The 27,150-nt window shown below is 51.3% G+C and overlaps 1 protein-coding gene and 1 long non-coding RNA gene across 2 annotated transcripts in view; one reads left to right on the forward strand and one right to left on the reverse strand.

Annotated features, from left to right (window-relative positions):
- Positions 1-12,219, forward strand: part of FAM124A (family with sequence similarity 124 member A) — a 43,789-nt gene extending 31,570 nt beyond the window's left edge. Inside the window, exon 4 of the mRNA XM_036904844.2 lies at positions 9,581-12,219. Coding sequence (XP_036760739.2) covers positions 9,581-10,345 — 765 coding nt within the window. The 3' untranslated portion in view covers positions 10,346-12,219. The remainder of the gene's footprint in view (positions 1-9,580) is intronic.
- On the reverse strand, positions 413-27,150 carry LOC118922284 (uncharacterized). Its single transcript, XR_008992747.1, has 8 exons — positions 23,304-27,150; positions 22,999-23,149; positions 22,155-22,735; positions 21,730-21,910; positions 20,515-21,598; positions 19,503-20,126; positions 8,468-8,537; positions 413-533 (listed from the first exon to the last, which is right to left on the reverse strand). It is a non-coding gene; the product is annotated as an uncharacterized LOC118922284 (long non-coding RNA).

A 27,150-nucleotide genomic window follows, 5' to 3' on the forward strand; every position in this document is an offset into this window, starting at 1 on the left:
GGCCCCGTGGGCTGCCCTCTCTCCCAGGCAGAGGATGGAGGCCAGGCTGACAGAGGTCCTTCCCACTCTGCCCCTCCGTCTGGCAGGGCCATCGGACCCTCACCCGCCAAGGCCCATCAGGGGACCGCGACTCCTGGTGTGGCCAAGGGCACGAGGCAGGACTCACAGGCCCACGGGCTCCTGCCCTCGTGCAGACCCAGCAGGGCCCAGACCTCCCGCCACCACAGCTTCTCAGACTTCAGCGGACTGAAGCCACAGGCGCATGGGGCCCAGAGGCCCAGGGCAGGGCCTGCGATCCTGTGTCTCTAACCAGCTCAGGTGGCCCCTCTCTGCACATCCACGTGGCACAGCTGTCCTCAGGAGGACGACCCGGCTGGCACTTCCTGTGTGGTCACCACCGCCTGGCGCATGCCTACTTGTTGAAGCCTTGTAACCGCACCTGGCAGCAGGCGAGGGCAAGAGCACCAAAGGGTGCATCTCAATACCGGGTGCTCATTTCACAGCATACACGTATATCGAACCATCTTGTACGCCTGAAATTAATGTGATTTTATGTGAATTGCACATCAATTTTTTAAATAAAAAGAAAGAGGACAAGTCACAAGGGATATTTGGAGAGTAGGGAGAGCTTCCTGAACCCTCTTATCCCAGCCCCAGCCCCAGCCTGATGTCCAGGGCACAGAAGAAACTGCTGTTTTCAGTCACCGTTAGTGTATAAAAATGCAAGTGAGTTCTGGATGTTAATTGTGTATCCTGTGACTTTGCTGTGTTCATTTATTTGTTCTAACAGTCTTTTAGTGGAGTCTTCAGGATTTTCCTTTTTTACTGAGGAATTACTGACATTCAGCCTGTGAGTGTCCTTAAAGCTTAAGAGAGTCTCGTATAGCCAGCATATAGATGGGTCTTATTTGTTGTTTTATCTGTTCATCTAGTCTGTGTCTTTTAGTTGGAGAATTTAGTCTATTTACATATAAAGTGGTTATGGATAGCTGAGGACTTATTATTACTACTTTGTTAATTGTTTCCCAATTGTTTTATAGTTCCTTAGTTCCTCTCTTCCTCTCTTGCTCTCTGTCTTTGTGAGTGGATGGTTTTTTTGTAGTGGTTTGCTTTGATTCTTTTCTCTGTATCACTTGTATATCTATTATAATTATTACTCTCTGGTTACCATGCGACTTTCATAATACATCTTATAACCACTATTTTAAGCTGATAACTTTAACTTCAATCGCATTATAAATCTACCCATTTATCTGCCTACCTCCAATTTTTATTAATGTCCCAATTTACATCTTCTTATATCGTGCCCATTAACACAGTATTGTAGTTATTCTTATTTTTAACACTTTTGTTTCAACCTATATACTCGATTTCAAAGTGATTATTGCACAACCATTGCAGTATTAGAGTATTTTGAATTTGACTGTATATTCACTAATTTCCCAGTGAATTTTAAGCTTTCATATGTTTTCATGTCACTAATTAGCCGCCTTCTGTTGCAGCCTGAAGAATTCCCTTAACATTTCCTGTTGGGTAGGCACGGTGGTGATAAATTCCCTCAGCCATTGTTTGTGTGGTAAAGGCTTTGTCTCCTGTTTTATTTCTGCGTGACGGCTTTGCCGAGTACGGTGTTCTTGGATGAGTTTTCTCTTGGAGCACTTTGTACCATCCCACCCTCCCCAGGCCTGCACGTTTCTTCTGAGAAATCTGCTAAGAGCCTTCTCGGGCTTCACTCACCTGTGATGACTCTTTTTTCTCTTGCTCTTTCAAGATTCTCTTTGATTGTTGAGAGATTGACTATAATGCGTCTCAGTGAAATCTCCTTGGGTATCTCTGAGGTTCCTGTACCTGGATGGCCATATCGCTCCCCAGACTTGGGAGGTTTTCCTCCATTTTCTCCCTCCCTCCTCCTCCCAGGACCCCCAAGATGAAGACACTGTTCCTTCTGATCATGTCCCCGTTCACGCAGGCCTTCCTCTCTCTTCCATTCCAGGTCCAGAAACAGGATTCTTGCTTAAATCATTGCTATTTCTAAGCTCTGTTCATCAGTGACAAGGAATATTTCTCTTTTGAAATTCCTTAAATTGGACAATCAAATTCTAATGATGCTTCGTTAATTTAAATATCAGTTCCCTCTGTTTTATAGCGAATGGCAGGGTAATTCGTAAATCATACTGTAAATATTCTGGAAAAAATGCAATACTTATACAAAGAGGAAGTGTTGTTTTTCAGCTTCACAGGTTCGGCCGCCAGGTCTGTCGGCCTCAGTTCCCAGTCGTCAGGCCTGTGACCTCGAGTTTCTGTGTTGTTCCTCCCTGAACGGATGGCTTTTTAACGTACAGCAGGTCAGTGGCCTGGTTGTTTCCTAGCAGTTGCAGGTCCTCACAGTTCCTTTCTATTTAGAATCCTCTGTGATTCTTGACACCTTCTCCCAAGAGCTACTACAAATGCTAAACAGGGCTGCTCCCTGGGGCGCCCCTCAGACAGTTCTTGGCTTGAAAATTTTCTTATCAGTAGATGTTGCTACTATTTTCCAGTATTACCAAAGTTCTCGTGACTTTTATTTTCATCTTATCAAAACCAAATAATAACTGTTGGATTTGTGATTTAGGAGAGATGTGTGTGTGTGTGTGTGTGCACATGCATAAGATTACCCTAAAACTCCCTTGATAATAAGCAATTTTAGAAGATAAATATTTTTATCTCAAATGTTTACATGTATTCATTTACTCATTCAGTAGAGATTTAAGTGCCTATTATATGCAAATATGAATATTTGTTTAAATACTCACGTAAGTGCAAGCTCTAGAAGTCAATCAACCCAGTTGTTAAAAACCTTATAGCACAAAGTAAACATTGTACAATTAACCCAATTCCTATAAATACATATATGCACATTTCTGCAAAATGTCTCTGTTTATTATAGCTATTGGTAAGCTTCGCTCCAACTGAGGACAGACTTAAAAATAGTGCCTTTATACAACTTCATCAAAAACAATAAATTACCTAGGAATAAACCTAATCAAGGAGGTGAAAGACCTAGACCCTGAAAACTGCTCATGAGAGAAATTAAAGAGGACACAAATAAATGGAAATACATCCCATGCTCATGGATAGGAAGAATTAATATTGTCAAAATGGCCATCCTGCCTAAAACAATCTACAGATTCAATGCAATCCCTATCAAAATACCAACAGCATTCTTCAACAAACTAGAACAAATAGTTCTAAAATTCATATGGAACCACAAAAGACACTGAATAGCCAAAGCAATCCTGAGAAGGAAGAATAAAGCTGGGGGGATCTCGTTCCCCAACTTCAAGCTCTACTACAAAGCCACAGTAATCAAAACAATTTGGTACTGGCACAAGAACAGACCCATAAATTAATGGAACAGAGTAAGGAGCCCAATATAAACCCAAGGCCAATTAATATACAATAAAGAAGTCATGGATATACAATGGGGAAATGACAGCCTCTTCAACAACTGGTGTTGGCAAAGCTGGGCAGCTACATGTAAGAGAATAAAACTGGATTATTGTCTAGAAGAAAACTCAAAATGGATCAAAGACCTGAACATAAGACATTGAATCATAAAACTCTTAGAAGAAAACATAGGCAAAATTCTCTGTACATAAACATGAACAACTTTTTCCTGATCACATCTCAGGCAAGGAAAATAAAAGCAAAAATGAACAAATGGGACTGCATCAAACTAAAAATCTTCTGTACAGCAAAGAACACCATCAGTAGAACAAAAAGGCATCCTACAGTATGGGAGAATAGATCCATAAATGACATGTCCAATAAGGGGTTAACATCCAAAATATACAAAGAGCTCATATGCCTCAACACCCAAAAAGCAAATAACCTGATTAGAAAATGGGCAGAGGATATGAACAGACACTTCTCCAAAGAAGAAATTCAGATGGCGAACAGGGACATGAAAAGATGCTTCACATCACTAATCATCAGGGAAATGCAAATTAAAACCACAATGAGATATCACCTCACACCAGTTAGGATGGCCAACATCGAAAAGAATAGGAACAGAAAATGCTAGTGAGGATGTGGAGAAAGGGGAACCCTCCTGCACTGCTGGTGGGAATATAAATTAGTTAAACCATTGTGGAAGCAATGTGGAGGTTCCTCAGAAAACTAAAAATAGAAATACCGTTTGACTCAGGAATCCCATTCCTAGGAATTTACCCCAAGAAAATAAGATACCAGATTCAAAAAGACATGCACCCCTATGTTTATCACAGCACTATTTACAATAGCCAAAATCTGGAAGCAACCTAAGTGTCCATCAGTAGATGAATGGATAAAGAAGATGTGGCACATATACACAATGGAATATTATTCAGCCATAAAAAGAAAAGTCCTCCCATTTGCAACAACATGGATGTATCTAGAAGGTATTATGTGCAGTGAAATAAGCCAGGCAGAGAAAGACAAATACCATATGATTTCACTTATTTGTGGAATCTAAAAACAAAACAAACAGCAGTAGACTCATAGACACTGAGAAGGGATGATGGTTACCAAGGGGGAGGAGTTGGGACAGGTGGGGGTGGGGGATGAAGGGGCACAATAATTTGCAATCACAATATAAGCTGGGCACAGGGTTGATAGTACAGCATGGAGAATACAGTTAATGATTCTGCAACATCTTATTACATTGATAGGTAATAACTGCACTAGAGGGGGTGAGGATTTCATATATGGGTAACTGTTGAACCATTGTGTCATATATTTGGAACCAACATAAGATCGTATATCAACGATACTTTAGCAAAAACAAAAAAGACAACGCAGGCTTTGCCTGGAGGTAGTAGTCTTAGTTGGGGTATGAAAACTACCCACTAAGGTTTTCTTTAGAAAAAAATCTGATTTCTTTTGTGAGCCCACAGCCAATGCCCCTAATTCTCATCCGTCCCTGGGTCAAAAGGCCACTTCTGGTTCATTACCCAGTGGACGATGCCACACTGGTTGTGTCTCTGCCAAGGACAGAACAAGAGGAAGCGAAAGGAAGAGGGGGAGTGAGGGGCAGACGCACCTGCCTGGCCGGGGACAGCCCGCGAGACGCAGCCCAGGGTCCCTGTCCGCGTGCTGGGGGACGAGCCTACGGACACCAGAGCCCCACGCAGCTGCTCTGGCTCACACCTCTCTGCCGCCCCACCTGCAAGCTGCCTGTGCTCAGAGTTGCATGAGAAACTCAAGGGTCAGTCACTGCATTTCAGTTTGTGGTAACTTCAGCGACGGAGCCCGATCTCCCTGTCCAGTTGGCTAAGCAGAACCATTTACGTGCGGCTATTCTGTTCTTGGAGAAAGTTCACAAATACCGAGGAATGGCACTGCTGGGTTCCGGTGAGTCAGCCAGCCTGCGCCGCTCCGGAGGGAAGAGGCAGTAGGCTGCTGATGACTGAGGGGCTCCAGGGGCAGCAGGGCCAGCAGAGGAGGGAGGCGTCCCGGGAGGGGAGCGCGCGGCGCCGGTCCCCTTGGCAGAGGCCCCCCAGGGAGTTTCTTAAAACACCTCTGATGATTCATGCTCCTGGTCGAGTCAGACGGACAAGGGAAGCCAGAAACAGCGCAGCCGCCAGGGGATGGGCACAGGAGGAGGCTCCATCCCTCGCTCTGCGAGCGTCCTTAGGACCCACGAGGCCCTGCTTTTAGAAGCTGGCTGCCCCACCTGCAGGCTGAGCGGGAGGACGAGTCCCCCAGATCTCACATGCACCTCAGCCCTGGGCCTAGCGGAGGCTGGGGGTGTGGAGGCTGCCAGCCCCCCTCCTCCAAGCCTGTGCCCCCAGATCCTGCCACTGACGCCAGCCACCACGGTGCCGGCTGGACTCCTGGCACAGGCATGCATGGGCACCCATCCAGTGAAGGGACACCTCTCTTTGAGGCACAGAACTTAGGGTTTTCTGGTCCTGCCTTCATGATCTGGTAGAAATAGGACACACCTGTCAGTTCCCGTTAAACAAGTGCAATGAAGAAAACCTCTGCAAAACCACCATGTATTCATCCTCCGCCAGTTCCTGATTTTAAGTAAAAAATAACACCACCTGTGTCAGGTGTCCCCTAGCAGGTCCTTGCATGGGACCCCGGGAGCAATCGCAGAACCTCCCCTTCTCAGGCAGACTGAGCCTGCACACATGCTTCCTGAGTGAGACCCCGGAGATGGGGGTCACAGGGTGGTGCCTGCGCCCAGGTGAGAAATGGCACCGGGGCACCCGGGGAACTGGCCCTTGGGAGAAACAAGATAGGCATCTAACGAATGGACATTGTGCCCTCCTGGAAGCAGCCCCCATGCCCAAGGGCTGGCTTCTCTGAAGAGCCTCATTATTTACTTTCTCTCTTATTTAGCCAAATTCAAATGATGGAGGTTTTTCTCTCCAACAGCCACCGAGCTGTGGCACCTCTCGGGCTCCCTGGGCCTCTGCTGCTGCTCCTGACCCTGTCCTGACACTGTGAGTCTTCATGCTTAAGCTCCTGCTGCTTGTCAGGCCTGGGCAGGGTCTCCCCAGGGAGCACAGAGCCTCGCAGAGAAGACCAGTTGTTCACGGGAGCAGGGCGGACGGAGCCAGGAGGGTCGGCCGGGAGTCTGGGGGACGCCGAGGGCAGAGCCACAGGCCCTGGGGAACGGGTCTCCGCACAGGGAGCCGGCTCAGCTCGGAACCTCCCTCGTCATCTTCGGCTACGTCCCCCCGACAGAATGTGGAGCTGCTCCAGACTGAAGTGTCATGGTGAGAATGGCCTTGCGGAGTCTGGCCTCAAGAAGACCCGCACTTAACCGTCAAAACTTGTACCACAAGCATTTTGCATCATATTCTTTGAGGATCTATATTCAGACCATCAGAAATCCTAATTGCTGCACTTCCCCTTCAGCTCCTTAAGCCACCCTTAGGACACTGGAGAATTCCAACATGCTATACCAAGCCCAAGGGGCAGGAAAAGGGTCCTCAGATCATGGAGATGGATGGACAGACGGACACGCACACACAGTTTAAGCAGGAAGTACGGACTGAGGATCAAGGAGAGGTCAGGGTGGCCGGACAGAGGCTGCACAGAAAATCCTGACTCTCTGGACTGATGATTGAGAAGAAACTCATGCGAGCAACTAAAAATGTGGCTCACTGGTCCTGAATCTCTACAAAGGTGGAAGGTCTCACCCCACTGCAGTCCTGCTGCCGCACACCCGCCCGGGCCACCTTGCCACCGGGCCTCCAGGGCTCGAAGGGCAAGTGCCTCCTCTTTGCGCATAAGCCAGGGCTCCCTTCTTGCTGGGCGCCCGCCTCCTGCCCCTGCTCAGGCTGCTTGTGCCGCATGCCCCCCCAGGCTATCCCCGCTGCCGTGCAGGACGCAAACACCTGGTCCGCCTCTGAGATTTTGTGCAGGCACAACTTCCCAAGCAAGCTCTTCCTGCATTCCCACGGCGGCCTCATCTCTCTGCAGAGCCAGTGTTCCTCTGTGCTGCAGGCCCCATGTACTGTCACACGCTTTATCGTTGTGACTCACATTTTTACCTTGGACATTGCATCGCTAATCGTTGGGGGATGAGACCACCTCATTCAGAACCACCTGTGGGGCCCTCAAGCCTCTGTCCCATCAAAGAGCACAAACAGAGCGTAGAGGTGATGCATGCGGTTCAGGAATCTGCCGGCGAAAGAGATATCGGCACACCTTCAACAACCCATTCAAAGTAGAGACACACCCGCTGGGCAGCTCCGCACCAAAGGCCCTCAGTCAATGGCGGCTGAAAGAACGAATCAGTCTGTCTTTAGGATTAGGAGATATCCAGAATTAGGCAAACAAAGATCTCACAAATCAATATAAGGCATGGGTCATATGCCAAAAAAAAACCGTAACTCAGATTGAGCATCATGCAGGGAAAGGGTAAGTATGTGAGCGTCCTGCCCAGGCCGTCAAGGCCTCGACCACACACACAAGACCTGTCCCCAGCGCGGCCTCCCCTCACTGCCCTCCGTGCGCCTGGACTCTAAGCAGGACAAACGGCTCGCTGGTCCCCCACAAGTGCCTCGCTTAGCTGCCTACAGTCAGCCTCCGTGCTGGCCTCTCCGTCCAGGACGGCCTCCCCTCCGTCCAGCACGGCCTCCCTCCATCCAACCCGGCCTCCCCTCTGTCCAGCACAGCCTCCTCTCTGTCCAGCAAGGCCTCCCTCCCTCCAGCCCAGCCTCCCCTCCGTCCAGCACAGCCTCGCTCCATCCAGGAGGCCTCCCCTCCATCCAGCCCGGCCTCCCCTCCGTCCAGCACAGCCTCGCTCCATCCAGGAGGCCTCCCCTCCGTCCACCCCGGCCTCCCCTCCATCCAGCACGGCCTCCCCACCCACTGCTGCCCACCCCAAAGGCTGGCCTGGAGGCCCACCCCCACCGAGCCTCCCCGCCGCCAGGGGATGCCCTCGGAGCTGCCGTGTCCTTCTCTGGTCTGGGTTCTTTCTGTCGCCTACCTTTTCCATGAAATGTAAGTTCCCTGCAGTGGAAGACTGAGCTCTTCTCTGGTAGTTTCTCCTCCTTTACCTGCAATAGGCGCACAATAAACACGTGTTACATTGCACTGAATTTCCCAAGCGGCTGTCGGAAAAACAGGGCCGTTTAACAGGGAGGCCAGGGGTGGTTGTCTAGGGAGGAGCCAGGAGCTCTGCCTGCGGGGCCAGGAAACATCGCTTATGAGCTGTCCTCAGCCCCCTTTTCTGATTTCAGGGATTCATAAGTCAGATGATCCCACACCACTGTCCCGAATCCAGTGTTTTCTTGGAACTTTGCGTAGCAGGCTGGGCCCGCAGGCTTGTGCACTGAGCCAGGCGAAGGGGAGAATCTGCAGACCCAGGTGGAAAGGCACCCCCAGTTGCACACAGCAGAAGCAGGGTCCGGGTGACTGCGGGAGGGTGGGGAGAACAGGAGGAGGGGTGCGGTCTACCGGGAGAAGCTGCCTGTCCAAGCCCTGGGGCATCCACGGGGTCGGCTGGTGGTCAGCAGCCCCCTTTCCCTGTACCATCTCTGAAACGAGAATGTATAAGGAGTCAGTGGTTCCTAAGAGAAGGAGGGGCTGACCTCCTGGGGGCCCCTCACTCCACAGATTCACTGCCCGCACCACGGGCCGTCCCTGGGCTGCATCCTGGCGCTCAAGCGTGCCCAGAGTCAAGTCCCCGCCGCTCTGAGACTGTGCTCGTCCCAGTCTGACCACGGCACTCCTCTCAGCGCCTTCCAAGAGCGGTGCCTGGGTTGGAGGGAGCGCGCCCTTCACGCTGTCCTGCATTTCATGGTGGTTCTCCTGCCCAGCCAGGCCCCGGTCCGTGTGCCTCCGTGCTGAGCACCCTCATGTGTTCTCAGTCCCTGTCATGATGAGGGGCTGCATCTCCCTCCAGACTGGGAGAAGCCTCCTAGACGGTCGCGTGCTCTGTGCCCAGCTCTGCTGCCGCACCCCAGGCATCGGTTTGCAGGGAAACTTCTAGCAGTTTCCAGTCCCCAGAAAGCGTGTTTCGTGGTGTATTTAACAATGACTCCCCAAGCCCGGCTGACCCCCAGCCTCGCACTGACGCCATATGCCCTCTTCCCCACAGGCACAGAGGGTGCACAAGAAGTTTCCGAAACTGGACAGAGCCCAGTACGCAGAGCAGAAACCTCGCTCCGGGCTGGCCCTGAGCGTCACCGCCCCGAGCTGCTCACCCGGTAGCAGTCAGCAGCCCCCACTGGACGGTTCACACCCAGGGCGCAGCCACACACGCCTGCCTGCCGGGCACCTGCAGGAACTTGCCAGGCGAGCCTGCAGCCCTCCCAGCCACCCCTGGCCTTTCCCGAGAAGCAAGTCCTTGTTCTGTCTGCCCTCCAGAGAGCCCTCCACGGCCCCGTCAGCTGCACCACAGTGGCTCTCAAACACAGGTGCCCCGGGACACAGGGCATCAGGGAGAAGGCACAGCCACCTTCTCTCTGTTGATGACCTAGAGGGGGCGCAGGAGACGGACGTGGACACGGGCCTCTCTGTGGTCTCTGCCTGCTCTGCACCCAGTAGGTGCTGCAGCTCCGTGCAAACAGCCCTCCCCACCGAGGGACACCGCAACCACGGGTCAAAGCACAAGGGTTCCCGAGAAGGACCACTGCCCACAGGGAGCGGGGGGACCAGGGAGCCCTCCAGGGCCTGCCTCCCCTTCTTCACCAGAGGGTCTTCCAGCTCTTCGGCCACAGCCTGCAGCGCCTCCCCGCTCACAGAGCCGCCCCCGGGGCTACCCTGTGAGGCTCCCGCAGCCCGGCAGATGGGCAGAGATGTCCCCCCACCCGCAGTGCTGGCCAGGCCTGGGGACGACGACCCGGAGGAGTTCTACATCTGAACGCCCTCTGAGTACCGCCCCACCTTCGGCCCCTCTCGCCCAGCTCTGTCCACAGCAGAACTTCTCCCAGACCCATCAGCACGCCCACCGCACTGGCCGTTCTTACCAGAGGGGTGGGCGGGCGCCTGAGGCTCCCTGGGAAAATGCTGGCATTTTATGCAAATAAATTCTCGACAAATTTAAGTCGTAAACTCTATTGTTTGAATACTCAATCCCATGTGAGATATGATTTAGTACACTTAATACAATTCAAATGCTTCATATAATTACTTGAAATGTAAAGAAAACCTAGTCAGCCAGAATTGACTTGGCAATTTTTCATGCTATGAAGAAAAAACATTAAAGCCCAAATCTTGCATGTGGGAAAGGTATTCAGTGACTGGCATGAGAGATCAACGCACAGTAACGTAATTCCCCTTTCTGGGGTCTCCATATATATTTACATTTCCAGGGAACAGCGGCCCCAAGAATCTCCAGGTGCAGCTTATAGGTCAGCTTGATAAAACAGTAGACATATATCAGAGCGCGGTCACACCTCATGTTGATGCCATGCAAAATCTGAAGGGCTGGATTTATCCAAAAGTGGCTAGTATGCTTTTCAAGAATTTAACCTGAATGCCAGACTCTTAATACATTTAAAAAATGATTTGAGTTCCAAAAACTAAATGTGCACACACTGTCACAGCATATTCACCCCATCAGGCGAAGGTCTTCAGAAGACATTCTGCTACCTGGATTTCCTTGGGTCACTAAGGAGGAATCATTTGTTGACTTACAGAAAAAGCAGACATTAGACAGAGTGGGTAGGTAGTTTTAAAAACCACCAAGAGCGGTGGGTATATATCTATGTGCATGACAGGAACCACATTTTATATTGCTTTCTCCAGTAAGCATGCATTGTCACACATACTTTTTCATTTTTAAATAATTTGGAATATTTTTAACTGGCATTTTGCCTGCCTGCAGCCATGGGCAATATGTACATTAATGAGCGGCTGGGTTCCAACAGTCTCTGTACGAGAGCGGGCAGGGGACTAGATATGGCCCAAGGGTTGCAGTTTGCCAACTCTAGCCCTGGAATGAGGTTGGTTCGAGATCTCAGCCTCAGTCCACAATAGAAAATCAAGTTTGCAGGCCCTGCTGCAGCAGTAGCAGAGCTGAGGAAAGGGACTCCTTGGGCCCCGGCACGCAAAGAGCCCCAGGGCTTCCTTCTGCAGAGAGGGAGCCTAAGAGGCCCGCGCCGCCCACTCCTGCCTGGAAACGTGACTCACAGTGAGCAGCCGATGATGAGAAGCAGCATGCGAATGTGAGGGAGCGGGAGAAAAACAATTCAGAGGCATCAACGCAGCCTCCACGTCACACCGCATCATGGACGGGAGGCAAGTTCCTGCGCAGCAGAAGTTAGGTGCAGGCCAGCGGCCAGGTGCCAGCCCCCATCGCCACCCTGAGCCCATGCCCTTTGTCTCCTCTTCTTGCATGGACCTCACCCCGAGGACACTGTGAGCCAGCCCCGAGGCTCCCCGGTCCCACCTTCCCCAGTAACCACTAAAGCACAGGGCCACCTGCCACACTGAGGGGCCCTGGAGGATGTCAGCGCCGCCACTCAGAGGCCGGAAGGCACGATGTCCCTCGACGTGAGGGGAGAAGGGAACCCCACTCCAGACCATGCCCTCCCTCCCCTCCCAGGTGTGGTCTGGGACGGTGGCTCTGTGAGGAAGGAGTCTCGGGCACTGTTCTCCAAGCCCTTGCTTCCGCGTCTGGCTGTCCACAGCGTGTCCTCGTGCAGGAGGGCCCTGACGGCCACTGGTGGACGCTGACTCTCTGTTGCTGTGGTGGATACTGGCCTGCTACAGGCGCTCAATAAATTCGTGCAATGAAAAAACATTGAGGTTGTCTCATAAATTATTTCTTTCTTGAATTAGGCTCTGTAATGCAGGAAATCTACATTTTAGCATCTAATGGAACCTGGTCTCTTGTCTCCTTGACCTTTGCACTTCCCCCAAGCATTGCCCTGGGTAGGGAGCATGTTTAAGGGCCCTGGACTAAGTCACACCCCTTATTTGTCTCTTCCAAGTAAGACTCCCCAGGTTCCTGGCGCCTGGCCTCGCAGCTGCGTACAGAAATCGTCCTGGGTCCCCTGAACTGGGTCAGTCCGATCGGTCACCCATGGGGCTGGGGTGGGAGGCCACCAGAGACTGCTGTGAGGGTAGGAGGGCTGATAGGAGGTTGTACAAAGCAGGTTGTAGCACTAGGTGCTCCTGGAGCCCTGAGACCTGTGGGCGGGAACAGCCCCCCGCAAGTCCGTCGGGCTACAGGGCGGTCCGCGGAGGCCAAAGGCTCATTTTACCATGCAAGCCACTGAGCCCAGGGCTGATGTCTTCAGCCCCACTTCACTCAGGGGAGGGGCAGGAGGGAAGCCGTCCTGGGCTTCCTGCAGATGAGCAAACCCCCAGGTGCACTGGGAGGAGGCGCTGAGCACACTCGTAGGGGCAGCAAAGCTGTGGAGGGCTTGCCCTCCCAGGCCCTCAGAACGGTGACAGGGGCCAGCTCTGGTCAGCGAGCCCACATCTGGATTTCAGCAGAGGGGCTGGAACGGCTGAACAGTCCCCTTCCCCTCCCGGCCCAGGGCCGCTCTGCCCTGTGCTCCGGTCTGGACGAAAAAGCCCCCTCATGACGTCTAGGATCCTGTTTCTCTTTAATTCTCAAGCAATACAATCGATCAGCTACTGCAGAGGCTTAGGAAATAAGATGAGAAATCAACATGCATAAAAAAGGATTCTTAAGGGAAACATTTTTGTCACACTTACTATAAGAAGTGGATTCATGGGGGGTCAAGAACCTGAATTTAGAGATTCTATATAATTACATCCTTCCAACTTCTACTGAAGGTTTTTTTCCCAAACTTGGGCATGGAGCTTAGATACCAAATGGCTTTAAACAACAATTTCCCAGAGTCAATACTGGCCAACAGGAATGGTAATGCTGCACACTTTGGTCTTTTGGACAGTCCCTATTTTGGGGCTGTAACTGTCGTCCGGTTCCCACCCAGTATTAGCGACAGTGCATTCTCCGCCCAGTCCCTAGACACAGGGCCCTCTGGGCAGGGGCACCTGTGGGCCATCACCTCGCCGAAGGTGTCTGTGGCGCGGCCCTGGGGGCACTTGGCGGCCCCGTGCCCAGGGTCAGCGGCTGCTCCACCCTCATGAACGGGGAGGGGTTGGGGGGAGACACTTCACTTCTGTTTATTATTCACATTTAACTATTTATATCATTTCTACGAGGTACTGAGGCAACTGAAATTACAGTGACATAAGACAATGCAAATAGAAAATCAAGACTAAGGAGATAACAGTCTGCAATATGCAAACCATAAAGACAAATGCGACTGCTGGGGAAGACTTTCCTAGAAGCCAAGGGGAAAAGGGAAACATGAATCGCTTAGCAGTTCTCGCTTATGACCGGAGAATCTAGGGACGTTGCCTTATTCCACTAGCAGCTAAGCTGTGTCCATGCGGCACCGTAACAGAACCCAAGTGTTTCCTAGCGCAGATTTTAAAATTACTTTCTCAGAAGATTTTCATAAGGGATTTTCCCTTTGGGGTTACTAATTTGGTCCCCAGTCGTAGCTTTCTTTTTTTTTTATTTTGATATCATTAATATACAATTACTTGAACATTAGGGTTACTAGACTCCATGTTTCCTACTCACCACTTACCTGTAGGTTCTACCCTCTCCCTGGTGGAGCCGATGGAATTAACCTGCTACGGCTCCACGTGGCCTCCCAGATTCGGCGTCAAACCCACCCGGCTTCCAGTTCTGACCCCACCACTCACTTGCTCTGTGAGCCTCGGGCACCTTATTCACTTCTCTGAGCCTCAGTTTTCTTGTCTGCAAAATATGGACAAAACCTTCCTTGGAGGGCCATGGTGAGAACTGAATCGTGGGATTTATGTCAAAGTCCCTATACCGCCTGCAACATCGCAGGCATCCAGGAAAGGCGGGTGTTCCTCCCTGCCCCACGGGCTGCAGAGTGGCCGCAGGCTCCCGGGTGCAGGGGGGGCAGACGAGCTTGGGCTCATTTGCCTCTGACAGGCTTCAGGGGCTCAAACCTGCTCCAGCCCCCACGGGCCCCCTAAACCACCCACGTGTAGGCTGCTCTCAGAGGCTAACGCTGCCCTCTGCTCAGCCAGGGCCAGAACCCACTGCCCGGAGGCTCCCCCCTCATCCCACACGACTTGTCAGTTCCACTGAGTCAAGAAGCAGGAAGTGACAGGTGGGTGGATACCCCCACCCTTCGGGTCTCTGTCCTCGGATGGTCTGAAGAGTGGAAGGGAGCCTGGCCCCTTGAGAAGGAACTGTTTGTGCAGGAGGGGGAGCCCCTCATCCTGTTTCTACCCCAGGAGCTACGTTTCACTTCCTGCAGAACAAGTCCAATACCCTAAGCCATCCCTGCCAGTGGCCCTGGGACTGTCCTCAGTGTAAAGCTCTGTGGCAGCCTGGCTGGCCTGTGCCCATCATGTGGGCTAGTCTGCAGACCACACACCATCACAGCTGCTCTGGGCTTCCCGGGTGCCCCGCCAGCCATGCCTGTGCAGGACACCGGGGACCTGCTGCAGTTGTGCAGGTGGGCGCTCCTGGGTGCCTGGCCGCAGGCTCAGGACTGTGACCCAACCGCTGACTGTCCCCGGGAGCTCTGCCTGGCCACAGCTCTGTCCTGGGCCTCACCCTTCACTCTCAGAGCTTCCCCTCGGGGCGCCTGGCCCTTGCTGCCGTCCCACAGGCTGAGCCACCCCGTCACACATTCAGCCTCCCCTCCCTTTGGGCCGAACCTGAACCCTCAGCTTCTTGCACACACCCCACAGCGTTCATGTCTGTGTCCCTGTGCCCCAAGTCAGCATGACCCACACGTCACCACCACACACACACAGCGGAAAGGACCAGGTCCTCCTGCCCGGAATTCTCCAGTTCTACTGATGGTTTCTTCTCTCTCTCCATCAGTCCCATTCAAAACCTGGTGGTGAAGCGCCAGGATGGCCCAGTGGAGAGAAAGAGGGTTTTGGAGCCACACATACCCACGTTTGAATGTTGTCACTGAGATTTATAGGCTGGGTGACTCTGATCAAGAGACTTCAGTCCCCACCCTTGTTTCTCCATTTGTGAAGCCGAGTGAACCAAAGCTGGGTCTGGGGCAAAGCTTAAGAAGGTGCCAGCAAACTCAGTCGGCAAGATTAATGTTTTAAGGAACAAGGCCTTCTTTACACGGCCATTCTGAGGAATGAATGAGAGCAAGGGGCAGAGCCTGGCACGGCGAGAGGTCACTCCCACCTCTCAAATCAGCACGGGTTCTCAGAATAATGCTCAGACTGGTTCATACACAGTGGTTAGCAGTACTGATACCTTTTTGGGAAGAAGTGTGGCTGCAGATGGAGGAGTGACTTTAGAAATGCTTGTGCCTTATGTTCAATTTCCAGAACTCTATCCCTCGGAAATTGTCCAAAATAGCCATACGAACTTAGGCATCTGTTTGTCACAGTACAATTTATAACAGCAGCCCGCTGGGGGAAGCCTGAGTGTGTGTGCGTGTGTGCGTGTGTGTGTGCGCGTGTTTGTGCGTGTTTGTGCGCGTATGTGTGTGCGTGCGTGTGTGTGTGTGTGTGTGTGTGTGGTGTGCCCTCCACCACGCAACACAATGCAGAGAAAAACAGACTGGAAAGACGTGTGTCGGCGTATTAACAGGTTTTGCTTCTAGATAGCAGGGTCAGCGGTCCTTTCTCTATTTCATTTTCCTCTTTGCACTCGCATATTTTCTATGATAAGCATTTAAATCTATAATTAAAAAATAAAGACAACAAAGCCAGGAAAACTCAGCCATCCTTGAGCGTCCCGATGTCCCCGTCACACAGGATGCTCCGTTCACCCTCTCCAGTCCGGCGTCCCTCCCAGGCTGCGCGGGCTGGCGGTGAGGGCATGGTCCTCCAGCCCCGGCTCCTTCCTTACTTGCTGCCACAAGTTGGACAAGCTCCATAGTTTCTGTGACTCAGTTTCCCCTTCTGGGAGGTGAAGGCAAATACTCGCTTCCCCTCTCAGGGGTCTGTCTTCACGGTACAGGAACTCCAACTCTCTGCCCACCAGAAGCCTACTGCCCGCCAAGCCCAGTGCCCACACTGCCTCCTCCTGGAAGCCCACCTGGCCCTCGCTGCCAGATCACCCTTCCTGTTGCTGTGATGTCGGCCCTGACTTGGGACAGGTCACAGGACACTCAGTCTTGTAGTTAGTTAGGTACAAGGCTTATCTAACCAGTTACCGGTCAGTACTCGGTCCAAAGCGTTACCTCGGCTGGCCTCGTGCCCACACCCCCAGGTCAAGCCCCCTGACCCCAGACAGGCTGCTCATCCCAACGCCATTCAATCCGCATGTCCTGGAGGGTCGGAGGGGGGAACTGTGTGCAGGGAAGGAAACTCGCAAGGTTGCTGAGCAAGTCGAGAGTCTCTGGAGCCTTGGCCGTCGCTTCGCCTTTCAGTGTCCACCCCACGTCCCCTCATGTTTCCAGATCAAAAATCCTGCATGTCCAGCCTGTCAGTACGGGATTTTCCCTCCCTGCATCTCCGTAACATCTCTTAAACTTTAATTATTTTTTTTCAGGGTCTTTGTTTTCCCCCCCTTACATTTTCTAGTTACTCAATCCATGTCGGCATTTAGACCCAGACACACCCTGGCTTGGCCCAGGACTGAGACACGTGTGTTCTCCTGATCTCTAAGGTGCCCCCTGCCTCTGCAAACAGTCACGCTAAACACGCAGGGCACCCGCTCACAGAACCTTTCCCAACCCAGAATTAACCATTTCCCTGTGGACATCCTATGTACTCACAGCTATTTTGAACTTTATACCCAGAAAACTCCTGGCAAAAACAGAAACTAAATGGACTTCAAAGTCAAGTGGCTTAAATGCACACGTCTGAAGAGGGACACTGGGATGGTGTGAACGCGCTTCCTCTCTTTGACGGGTTGGAATCAGAGCCTTCTCAGGTGGGGCCAGGAGCACAAGTATTTGACCTGTTTCTTTACCCCAGGCAGAGAACCATTTCCACTGTCCCTTCTGAAATTTCCCTCAGGGTTGGTGTCCAGGGAACAAGGCCAGGCAGCCTCCAAAGCCGCCTGTGTGACACAGAACAGTGGGTGTCCCCCCACCCAGGAATGTGTACCAAGAGCCTCTCGGAGCTGCCACCAGACATTGTCACTATGTTTGTGTATTGGCTGTGCAATTATTTACTTATTTTTACAAGAGAATGGAAAACTAGGAGACTCACACAGCAAAGACACTGTCAACAAAACAAAAAGGCAGCCCCGTATGGGGGAAGAGACCTGTAAGCGGTACATCTGATAAGGGGCTAGTATCCAAAATATATAAATTCATACAACTCAACACCAACAAACAAATAACCTGATTTTAAAATGGGCAGAGGACCTGAATAGATGTATTTCCAAAGAAGACATACACACGGCCACCAGACCTGTGAAAAGATGCTCTACGTGGCTCATCCTCAGGGAAATGCAAATCAAAGCCACACTGAGATATCACCTCACATCAGTCGGACTGGCCACCATCCAAAAGACAAGAAATAACAAATGCTGGCGGGGATGTGGAGAAAAGCAAACCCTCCTATGCTGTTGGTGGGTATGTAAATTGGTACAGCCACTGTGGGAAGCACTATGGAGGTTTCTGAAAAAATTAAAAATAGGAATACCATATGATCCAGCAATTCCACCTCTGGGAATATATCCAAAGAAAATGAGACCATTAAGTCAACAAGATATATGCATCCCTGTGTTCACTGCAGCATAATTTATAATTGTCCAGCTATAGAAGCAACCTAAGTGTCCATAAGTGGATGAATGGATTTAGAAACTGTGTATATAAACACAATGGGATATTATGCAACCACTAAAAAGAATGAAATCTTACATTTGTGGCAACATGGATGGACCTCAAGGGCAGTATGCTCAGTGAAATATGACAACGTATGAGGTCACTTATAGAGAATCTAAATAAATAGATAACCAAGTTTATGGATACAGAGAATAGATTGGGTGGCTGCCAAAAGTAGGGTGTGGGGTGGAAGAAATGGGGGAGGTGTTTTTGTTTCCCTTTTAATTTACTTAAACCAGAAAGAAAAAATATATATAAATCAAAATAGTGAAAAACAAAAAAGCCCACAGAGGTTGGACAGCTGCACTGACCAGGATGGAACCAAGCACTGGAAGCCTGCCAGCCTGCTGTTGTTCCGTAGAGGCTTCTGTCCTGCAGTTAGAACCCCACCGGGGGGGGGGGTGGGCACCTCGGCCCCATGCAGCCAACCTCCAGCCCAGGTCGACAGGGGCTCTGCCATCTCCACTGCATCCCCACCGGTGACTCGGGGGTCAACACCCAGGCAATGTTAGGAGGCGGAGCGCCTGCTTCTCTATCACTTCCGCCCACATTACGGCCACAGATGGGAGAGAACCGCAGAGCTACCCCTGAGCGCAAGGGAGACTGGGCAAAAACATGGCCCCAGGAAGGAGAGCTGTGGATGTTCGGGGGCGAGCTGGCCGTTCGCGACGTCGGGGGACCACCATCTCGGTCTGCCTGGGGCTCCCCCAGTTGTAGCACTGAAAGCCCCATGTCCCGGAAACCCCTCGGTCCCAGGCAAACTGGGCCAGCTGCCACCCTGTTAGTTAAAGATGAATCAACAATTTAAAATATTGACACAGAAAAAGGATAAAATTGCTTTTACATGCATTCAAGAGTTTTACAGAAGGCAAAAAATCTGAGCGGGTGATTAGAAACATTAGTTTTTAACTAATTTATTCTCAGACCAAGAATTCACTGGCAGCTAACCTATAAAATTTTAAGACTTCATGGAAACATCGACTAGCAATTGAGAGTCACAACTGCCTGAAAGTAAACTGGGAGTAAAATATAGAAACAATAAAATCCAAAACTATTAAAAATCTTCAACTTTCTAGAAACTGAGCTGAAATGCTTAATAGCACATAAAATATTGCCCCTCTAATTTATTAGCTATTTTATTGTTTAATAGCACATAAAATATTGCCCCACTGTCCACACACACACACACACACACACACACACAATTAATCCGAGCCTCCCACACACTACCTCGTTGGTCAGTCGGCTGCCCAGCACTGCGGCCTCTGCTACTCTGACTTCCTGCAGGGATTCTAGGAATCGCATGGCACCTCTCCTCTTGAGCACAAAACGCAGAGCAGAGACCTGAAGTTGCATTTGAAAATATGAGGAGTAGATGCACAAACTCAGTCACGATCCAGTGGAATCTCTAGGGAGACTGGAATGCCACGCAGCATTTCAACAATGATGAATAGCCGCTTCTGAGAGACATTCGAGCTCTAGAAAGCCACCCAGGCAGATCAACAAATTCTGGCCTTCGGCTTCAGCTTCTGAGAACATGAACATTTCATTCTTGTCCAGCACCTTTCAGCTTCCAGAGCACCGACTCCAGCGCTGCACATCGGGGTTAGCTGGTGCAGGTCGTTGCTGATGTAAAGAGGGCGAGTGGGACCCCACCGGCTCTTCACAGCTGGGACTGACAGCTGGGACGCCCCAGGGTGAGAGAACAGCAGAGTCCTGCGCTAATCCAGTCTGCGCGGCCCGCGGGCTGTCATTACTGCAAATGAGGTGAACTTGGTGGATGAAAAGCCCCAGGGCGGCTACAAGGCTGTGGAGTGAGCGGTGACGCAGTCACGTCTAGGGCCTAATGAAGGGCTGAAATCCGAGAAGGTAACCACACAGCCAGCAGCCGTACTACTCTAGCCCCTCTATACACACCACTATGAATGTCACACTGCATATTGTGTACGTATACTATTTTATATGCGTATATGTAACAGACATATTCATGTATGTGTATACTTACCTTTAAGTGCTACACATATGATAACTAGAATGTGTCTGTGTACACACACACGCTGTGGCCACTGTGCCCCCCGGCTCTACAGCCCACCTGTCCAGGGCGCCTCCCGTCACTCCCCCAACACCGGCGTCTTTCGGCACCTCCAGCAAGTCGCGCTGTCACCCTCTGCACAGCCCTAGTCCCTGCCCTTCCCACACCCGAATCTCTTCCTCCACACCCATCCCTCACCTACGTGCTCACCTTCGGGTCCTGCTCAGATGCCGCTCCCTTGCAGAAGGCCGTCCTCACATTAGGTCAAGTGCCCCGCCACGAGCTACCCTGGCCCAGCAGAGGGCTTCAGTTCATCGTGTGTCAGCCGTCGCTGTGAAACGCCCTCCGCCCTCTGCAGCAGACTGAGGTCCATGAGGCTGGGGACCTTGTCCGGTTGCTCACCTGGGCACCTCCAGAGTCCGGAGGGATGCAGGTGTGATGATGAACGGGTCCCCATGATGCAGGCGGGGGAGGGCAGCCCCTCCCGGACTTCCCCAGGTGCCAGCATGTGCCCTTTGTCCCAGGCAGGATCTCAAACTTGCGCCCACAGCAGAGCCCCGGGAAGGCCTGTTGACACAGTGCTGCGTGCAGGCCCTGCGGCCCTACTTCATGGGCCTGGACTGGGGATCCGCATTTCCGGCAGGTGTCCAGGTGACGCTGAGACTTCCGGTCCTGGGGCCCCGATTTAAGAAGCACTGTTCTGAGACAGCAGGCAGCGTCCACATGCACAGCCAGCTAGCGGCTGCCCAGCACCCCAGCTTCTCCATGACGTCCTCACAGAGCGACCAACACACGGGGCTTGGCAATCGCGCTGCATCAGTGGTTCTCGGCTCCCTGGGCCGCAGAATTCCTGCAGGGAAGCCCAAGGCTCAAACCTCACAGGTTGTTCCCACTGGTTTGCCCGGCGGCCCGACATCTATGGCTGTAAATCCTCCTCAGGTGATTTCAGCGCACAGCAGGATGGCGAGCCAGTGATCAGGCCCATGGCTGCGAAATTCAACCCAAAAGCACAGCTGTTGGGATGGCCACCCCACGGTCACCGGGGTTTCTCCAAGGACGTCGTGTCCCTTTACTGGGCTAACAAGCCCCACACAGCGTCACAGGGGTGAGACAGAGCCTGTCTTATTCCAAATAGCCTCGTTAAAGCAACTGCACCTGGAATCAGACTGCAGAGCAGAGGCCAGGAGCTCGTTCCCTCAACTCATTCCTGGGGGGCGACTATGCCAGGTGCTGGGGACATAATAACGATGTGACACAATTTCTGCATAGATGAAACTTCCAGTTTCAGGCTAAGCTGTAAGAAAACTTCCAGGTAAGGATCCGGAGTGCAGAGGCTGGGGACCGTGCACATCAGAAGGACATGGAGATGAGGGGGAACAAGACCCCACTGGGTCCAGGGAAGCAGTTGGAACTGGGAGGACCTACCTGGCATCCTTTGGGGCTCGGGGTACCCTCGTGGTCCCCGCAAAGCTGAGACGCTGAAGGCAGGAGCAGGCACAGCCGAGGCCCACGTCCTCCGGGGAAGCAGAAAGCCCCGAGGGGTGTGTGTCTCGGCTGAGGGTTCAGCCCCGGGCTGCGCTCAGCAAAGCAGGTGACAGATTGGGGCCTGTCTGGGCAGAGCAAATGCCTAACCGTCAAGGGGGGTAACACCAGTTCTCTGTGGTTCCCCTGAGTTCAGGGAGGGCCCCAAGCAGACACGAGGTGAGGGGTCACCCCCCAGAGCAGGCAGGAGGCACGTAACAGGAGGAGGAGAGGCGTTCAGGAGGGCAGCGGGATCGCCGGCCCAGGGCTGATGCCGCGCAGCATCTCACAGGAGCCGCACGGCATCCCGACAGGCCGCTCGTCATTACCCGCGCTTCACGCTGAGGAACTGGCAGCGTGGGGAGGTTGAGAGACCCAGGAGGTCACAGCCAGACAGCAGAGGCCAGCAGCCGGCATCCTGCCTCTGACTCTGCCCACTGCCTCCAGGCAATGCCCCGGACCATTCCGCAGCAGCTGGTCACGCCCCAAGGTGAACTCCAGGCTGCGCCCTGTCGGCCAGGTGCCTGCAGTACTTGCTGGCCAGGTGAGCGCTGGCCTCAGTTCCTCCAGCTGAGGAGGGTTGGGGGACATTGGGGTTAAGAGCTAACAGGAAAAACAGATAAAGAGTGAAAATTTCAGGACCTGCATTTCTCCTGTCCCGACTACATAAAACAAACTTCTGGGTGGCAGACTGAGTTTTCTCCTGTTTACCTGGATATTCTGACAAACAGGTTACAAATGACCTCATTTTTCCCATCAAGAATTTTCTATAAGGACATCCGGCACTTCAGTCATTTGGTCGTTCTCACTGAACGTGGGGACCCTGGGCAGAAAGGGCCGTGTCGTCCAGCACGCCATCCACGGGGACCTCGTGAGAAGCCAGTGGGAAGACGGCCTGCGGCAGCGGCCACTAGAAATGAGTATTTCATAAGGAGGGTCCCGTTCAGACCCGCGAAACAAGCAAACGGGCTTTGGGCAGAGAGCAGGCACCGCCACCGCGGTGGGTCTGAGGCTGTTCCACCCGGGGAACCAGGCCTCCTGGGCTCTGAGGAACAGGGACAGGGGGTGCCTACAGGGAGGGTGGGGCCCACAGCCAGAGCAGGGAGCACCACGACTCAGAGCATGACCTCCTGAGGAGCAGCTGGACGCCTGCTTCCAGGCACCTGGACTCACACGTTCCCCCTGTCAGCGCGCCTCTGTCCCAGGAGCAAAGCAAGGCAACCAGCCCAGGACAGCGCAGGGAGGACCTCGCCCGTGAGCAGCGGTGAATTACAGCCCTGGCATTGTAGGAGGAGTCGGTCTGGGGTTTCCATGCTTTCCACAACTAAATAGAAAAGGCGTAGCTCATCTTTCTCTTCATGAAGAGCGTTCCCCAAGGCCTACCCCAAGGGGAGTCCTGCCGATTCTGCCTGCAAGGCCAACGAGCCCAGAGTTTTGAGTGAAACTGCCTATTCCAGAGAAAACTGAAGCTGGCTCACCTTGCTGGAAGGGAGAACGGAAGCTCAGAGCCAGATCTTCATCCCCGGCAAGGAAAAAGCAATCAAAGTCCAGCCTCCTGTCACAGACTCCTTCAGCACCCGCAGGCTTGACTGTGTGCTAGTCAAAATGATTCTGCTCTATTTTTAAACCCTGTTGAAATCGAAATGAAATTAATACCTCACATATGAAGTAGAAAAACAGCACCAACATCCATAACGAACTGCATACTAATTAACGTATCTGAATACTAGAAGGAAACCATAGAAACAGACTGGAAATCATGTGGATTTCATGTCTATGAGGGAGACGTCCATTGCCAGATTCTCAGGCAAATTAAATTTATAATGCACCCAGAAGCTCCTTCATTTGCAAGTCACCCATGGCTGCTTCCTCCTCCAGTGGCAGAGGTGAGCAGGTGCACCAGGCACCGTTGGGCCTACAGTGGATGAAACATTTAATATCCAGTCCTTTACAGAGTTTTGCCAACTGAAGTGTTGCTTCCCAATGCCTTTTTTTTAAAAACATAAACAAGAGGTTAGTCACCTCTGTGCCCAAGTGGGCTGTTAGCTTAATTCTGAAGACATGGCCGCTGAATCTCTCTAACAAACAGTTTCATCATTCCTAAAATGAGGTAGTCATCACTCACCTCACACCTTACTTGTGGAAATAAAATTATGGAACCCATCTATCAGCACACAGCTTGCCAGAGTGAATGATGGGCAAATGCTGGCCTCCTTCCCTACCGCGAGCAAGGGGGCACCGAGCGGCTTGGTACTATTGATGGAAGCTTAACAGGCACATGGAGCATTTGGCTTTTCTTCCCATTTGGTTCCAAAGCCCAGAATCATTTTACTCAAGCTCCCCTTTCCCATTTAAAAGGCACTTGTCTCTTCTTTCATGGCATCAAATCCTTTTTTGTTGCCTGAAGAACTTAATATCATTTCAAGGCCCAACTGAGCCCAGGGTGTAATTTCCACCCCCAGACATCCTTGATACTGTATGTTGTGAAGCTTTTAAGAGTGATCCCAGTTTCAGTTACACTGAAGATACCAGCCAGAGGGAGATACATTCTTTAGCAATCCCATTTCTCATGGGATCAGCATGCTTTGAAACAAACCCATGCTTCCTAATCCAAGAAATACTTGTTGGGCACAAACTTGAAACTTTGAAGAAACTATCTTATTCTTGACTTTTATAAGGAACTAGTTTCCAGTCTCTGTTCAGTATGAAGCACCTGCTCCCTTTCACCACGATGTACGTGAACACACCGTCCATAGTTGTTGGTTGCATACCGAAGTTAACTTGAGCCACACCAAGTAACCGGGCAGAGCTGCAACGGATCATCAAAATGACACAGGTTTTTCCCAACCTCAAATCCCCTTCCAAGACCAACTAGCAACTATCCACAGACAGGTCACCACTGTGACGTCCCAGCACCCAGGGGCAAGGCTGAGGCACTCCTCTGACACAATGACTGAACAAGACCGGCTCTCCCAGGACTGCCTCGCCCCCTGCAGGCCCCAGGCCGACAGCACCGCACTGAAAGTGCCCCCCACCACATCCTGGTCTCTGGTTTCTCCTGTGGGAAAAGAGAGCTCAAGGCAGACGTCCAGCTAGTGCAGTGTTACAGGCCCACCTGGGTATCGCCTCACAGGCGCCTTGACATCAGAGACAGAGAAGCGTGGCTAGGCTTACAACAGCCCCGCCCACCTGGCAGACCAGGCCTCAGCGGCGCCCGAGCAAAGACCCCAGCCAGCAGCAGCGTCCATCTGCAGAGCCGAGCTGGCGGCCACGTCTGGCCCAAGAGTTCCCATTGGAAGTATTGCCTGATTTGGGTCCCCAGCCAGTGAGCCATATTACTGCCTCATCCAGACACAGAAGAAAATTCTCAGCCCTGCCCAGCTACTAGGCACAGCCTCCAGCCCATCTGTAAAGCCCAGGTGGAGAACTCAGACAGCAATGAAACCTATGCTGCAGCGCTGCTTGGGAGAGGGTCAGTCAACCCAGCAGCCATATACAACTGCTGCCCCTGGCTCTGCATAACCAGGGGGCCTAGACAGTGACCCTGGGCAACCCCAGAGCCTCGTCCACGGCACGACCAAGCCACAAAGCCCAGCTGTGACCCTGCCCAGCCTCAGGGCATGGCCTGTGACCTCCTCTGCACAAGAGACAGCCAGCAGCCTGAGAACCCACCTGACCAAGAGCAGGTGTGGAGCTAGGGGCCTGACCTGACTGCGGGGCATGGCTGCCTGGATGTGGAGCCCAGTCCACTCGACCACAGAACCCAGCCCGCAGCAAATGGTACAACCTCAGAGCACAGCCAGCGGTCTCGTCCAAACAGGAAGCCCTATAGCAAACCCCCATCCCACAAACACTACCAGCTGACTCGAGAAGGTTTTCTGCCAATGCAAACCTGTGACGTCTGGAAGAGGAGACCACTTGCTTAAATGTACAGATAGCAATGCCAGGTATCAAGGATTGTGAAGAATCAGGAAAACACTAAAAGAAACAAATAAACCTCCAATCAGTACCCTAAAGAAACAGAGATCTATGAACTGACAGAGAATTCAGAGTACTTCAGTAAAGTACGAGAACACACAGACAGTTAAACAAAATTAGGAAAACAATGAATGAACACAGTAAGAATTTCAACAAGATAGAAACTATCGGAAAACAACAATAACAACCAAAGTAAGTCATTTGGATTATCTAGTCAGAGGAGCAAAAGGAGACAAAGATGAAAGAGTGAAGAACATCTATGGGAGGGGACACCCACCCAAAGGAACAGTATACACATTATGGGAATCCCAGGAGAGTCCCTTTAAAGCAAGAATGGCTGAGAACTTGGGGGGAGAAAAGGGCATCCAGGTTCATGAGGCCTAAGAAATCCCAAATAGGTTGTATCTGAAGAGAGCTACATCGAGCCACATTATAATTAAATTGTCAAACATCAAAGAAAGACAAAGAATTTTGAAAGCGGCAAAAGAGAAAAAACAAGTTACATACAAGGGAGCCCCATAAGATGGTCAGTGGATTTCTCAACAGAAACTTTGCAGGCCAGAAGGTGGAATGTCATATCCAAAAGATGGAAAGAAAAAAAATATGTCAACCAAGAATACTTATACCTGGAAAAGCTGTCTTCACAAATGAAGGAGAGACAAAGATTTTCCCAAACAAAAACTGATGGAGTTCATCACCATTAGACCTGCCTTACAAGATATGCCAAAGGACATTTTTCAAGTGGAAATAAAAGGATGCTAATTAACATTGTAAAAGTGTAAGAACATGCAAAAATCACTGATAATAGTAACAATATAATCAAAATCAAATTCTCTAATATAATGGTGGTGCATAATTAGTTAAAACTAATCAACATATTCAGTAAAGTTGCAGGATACAAAATCGACATAGAAATAACTACTTTCCTATATGCTAACTACAAACTGTCTGAAAAGCAAATAAAACAATCCCATTTACAATTTCATCAAAAACAGTAAAATGCTTACAAGCAAATTTAACCAAGGGGGTGAAAGATCTCTGCACTGAAAACTGAAAAACAGTGATGAAAGAAATCTAAGAGGACACAGATAAGACACCCTGTACTCAGCAGAGGAAGAATGAATTTCATTGAAATGTCTATACTATCTAAACCGATCCTCAGGTTCAATGCAATCCCTGCCAAAATTCCAGTAGCACTTTTCACAGGAATATAAAAAATAATCCTAAAATTCTATGGAACCACAAAAGACACCAAATAGCCAAAGCAATCCTGAGGAAGAGGAAACCTGGAGACTTCACACTTTCTGAGTTCAAACTATATTACAAAGCTACAGTAACCAAAACCAT

Source organism: Manis pentadactyla, chromosome 2, assembly GCF_030020395.1.
Source record: "Manis pentadactyla isolate mManPen7 chromosome 2, mManPen7.hap1, whole genome shotgun sequence".
Lineage (NCBI taxonomy): Eukaryota > Metazoa > Chordata > Mammalia > Pholidota > Manidae > Manis > Manis pentadactyla.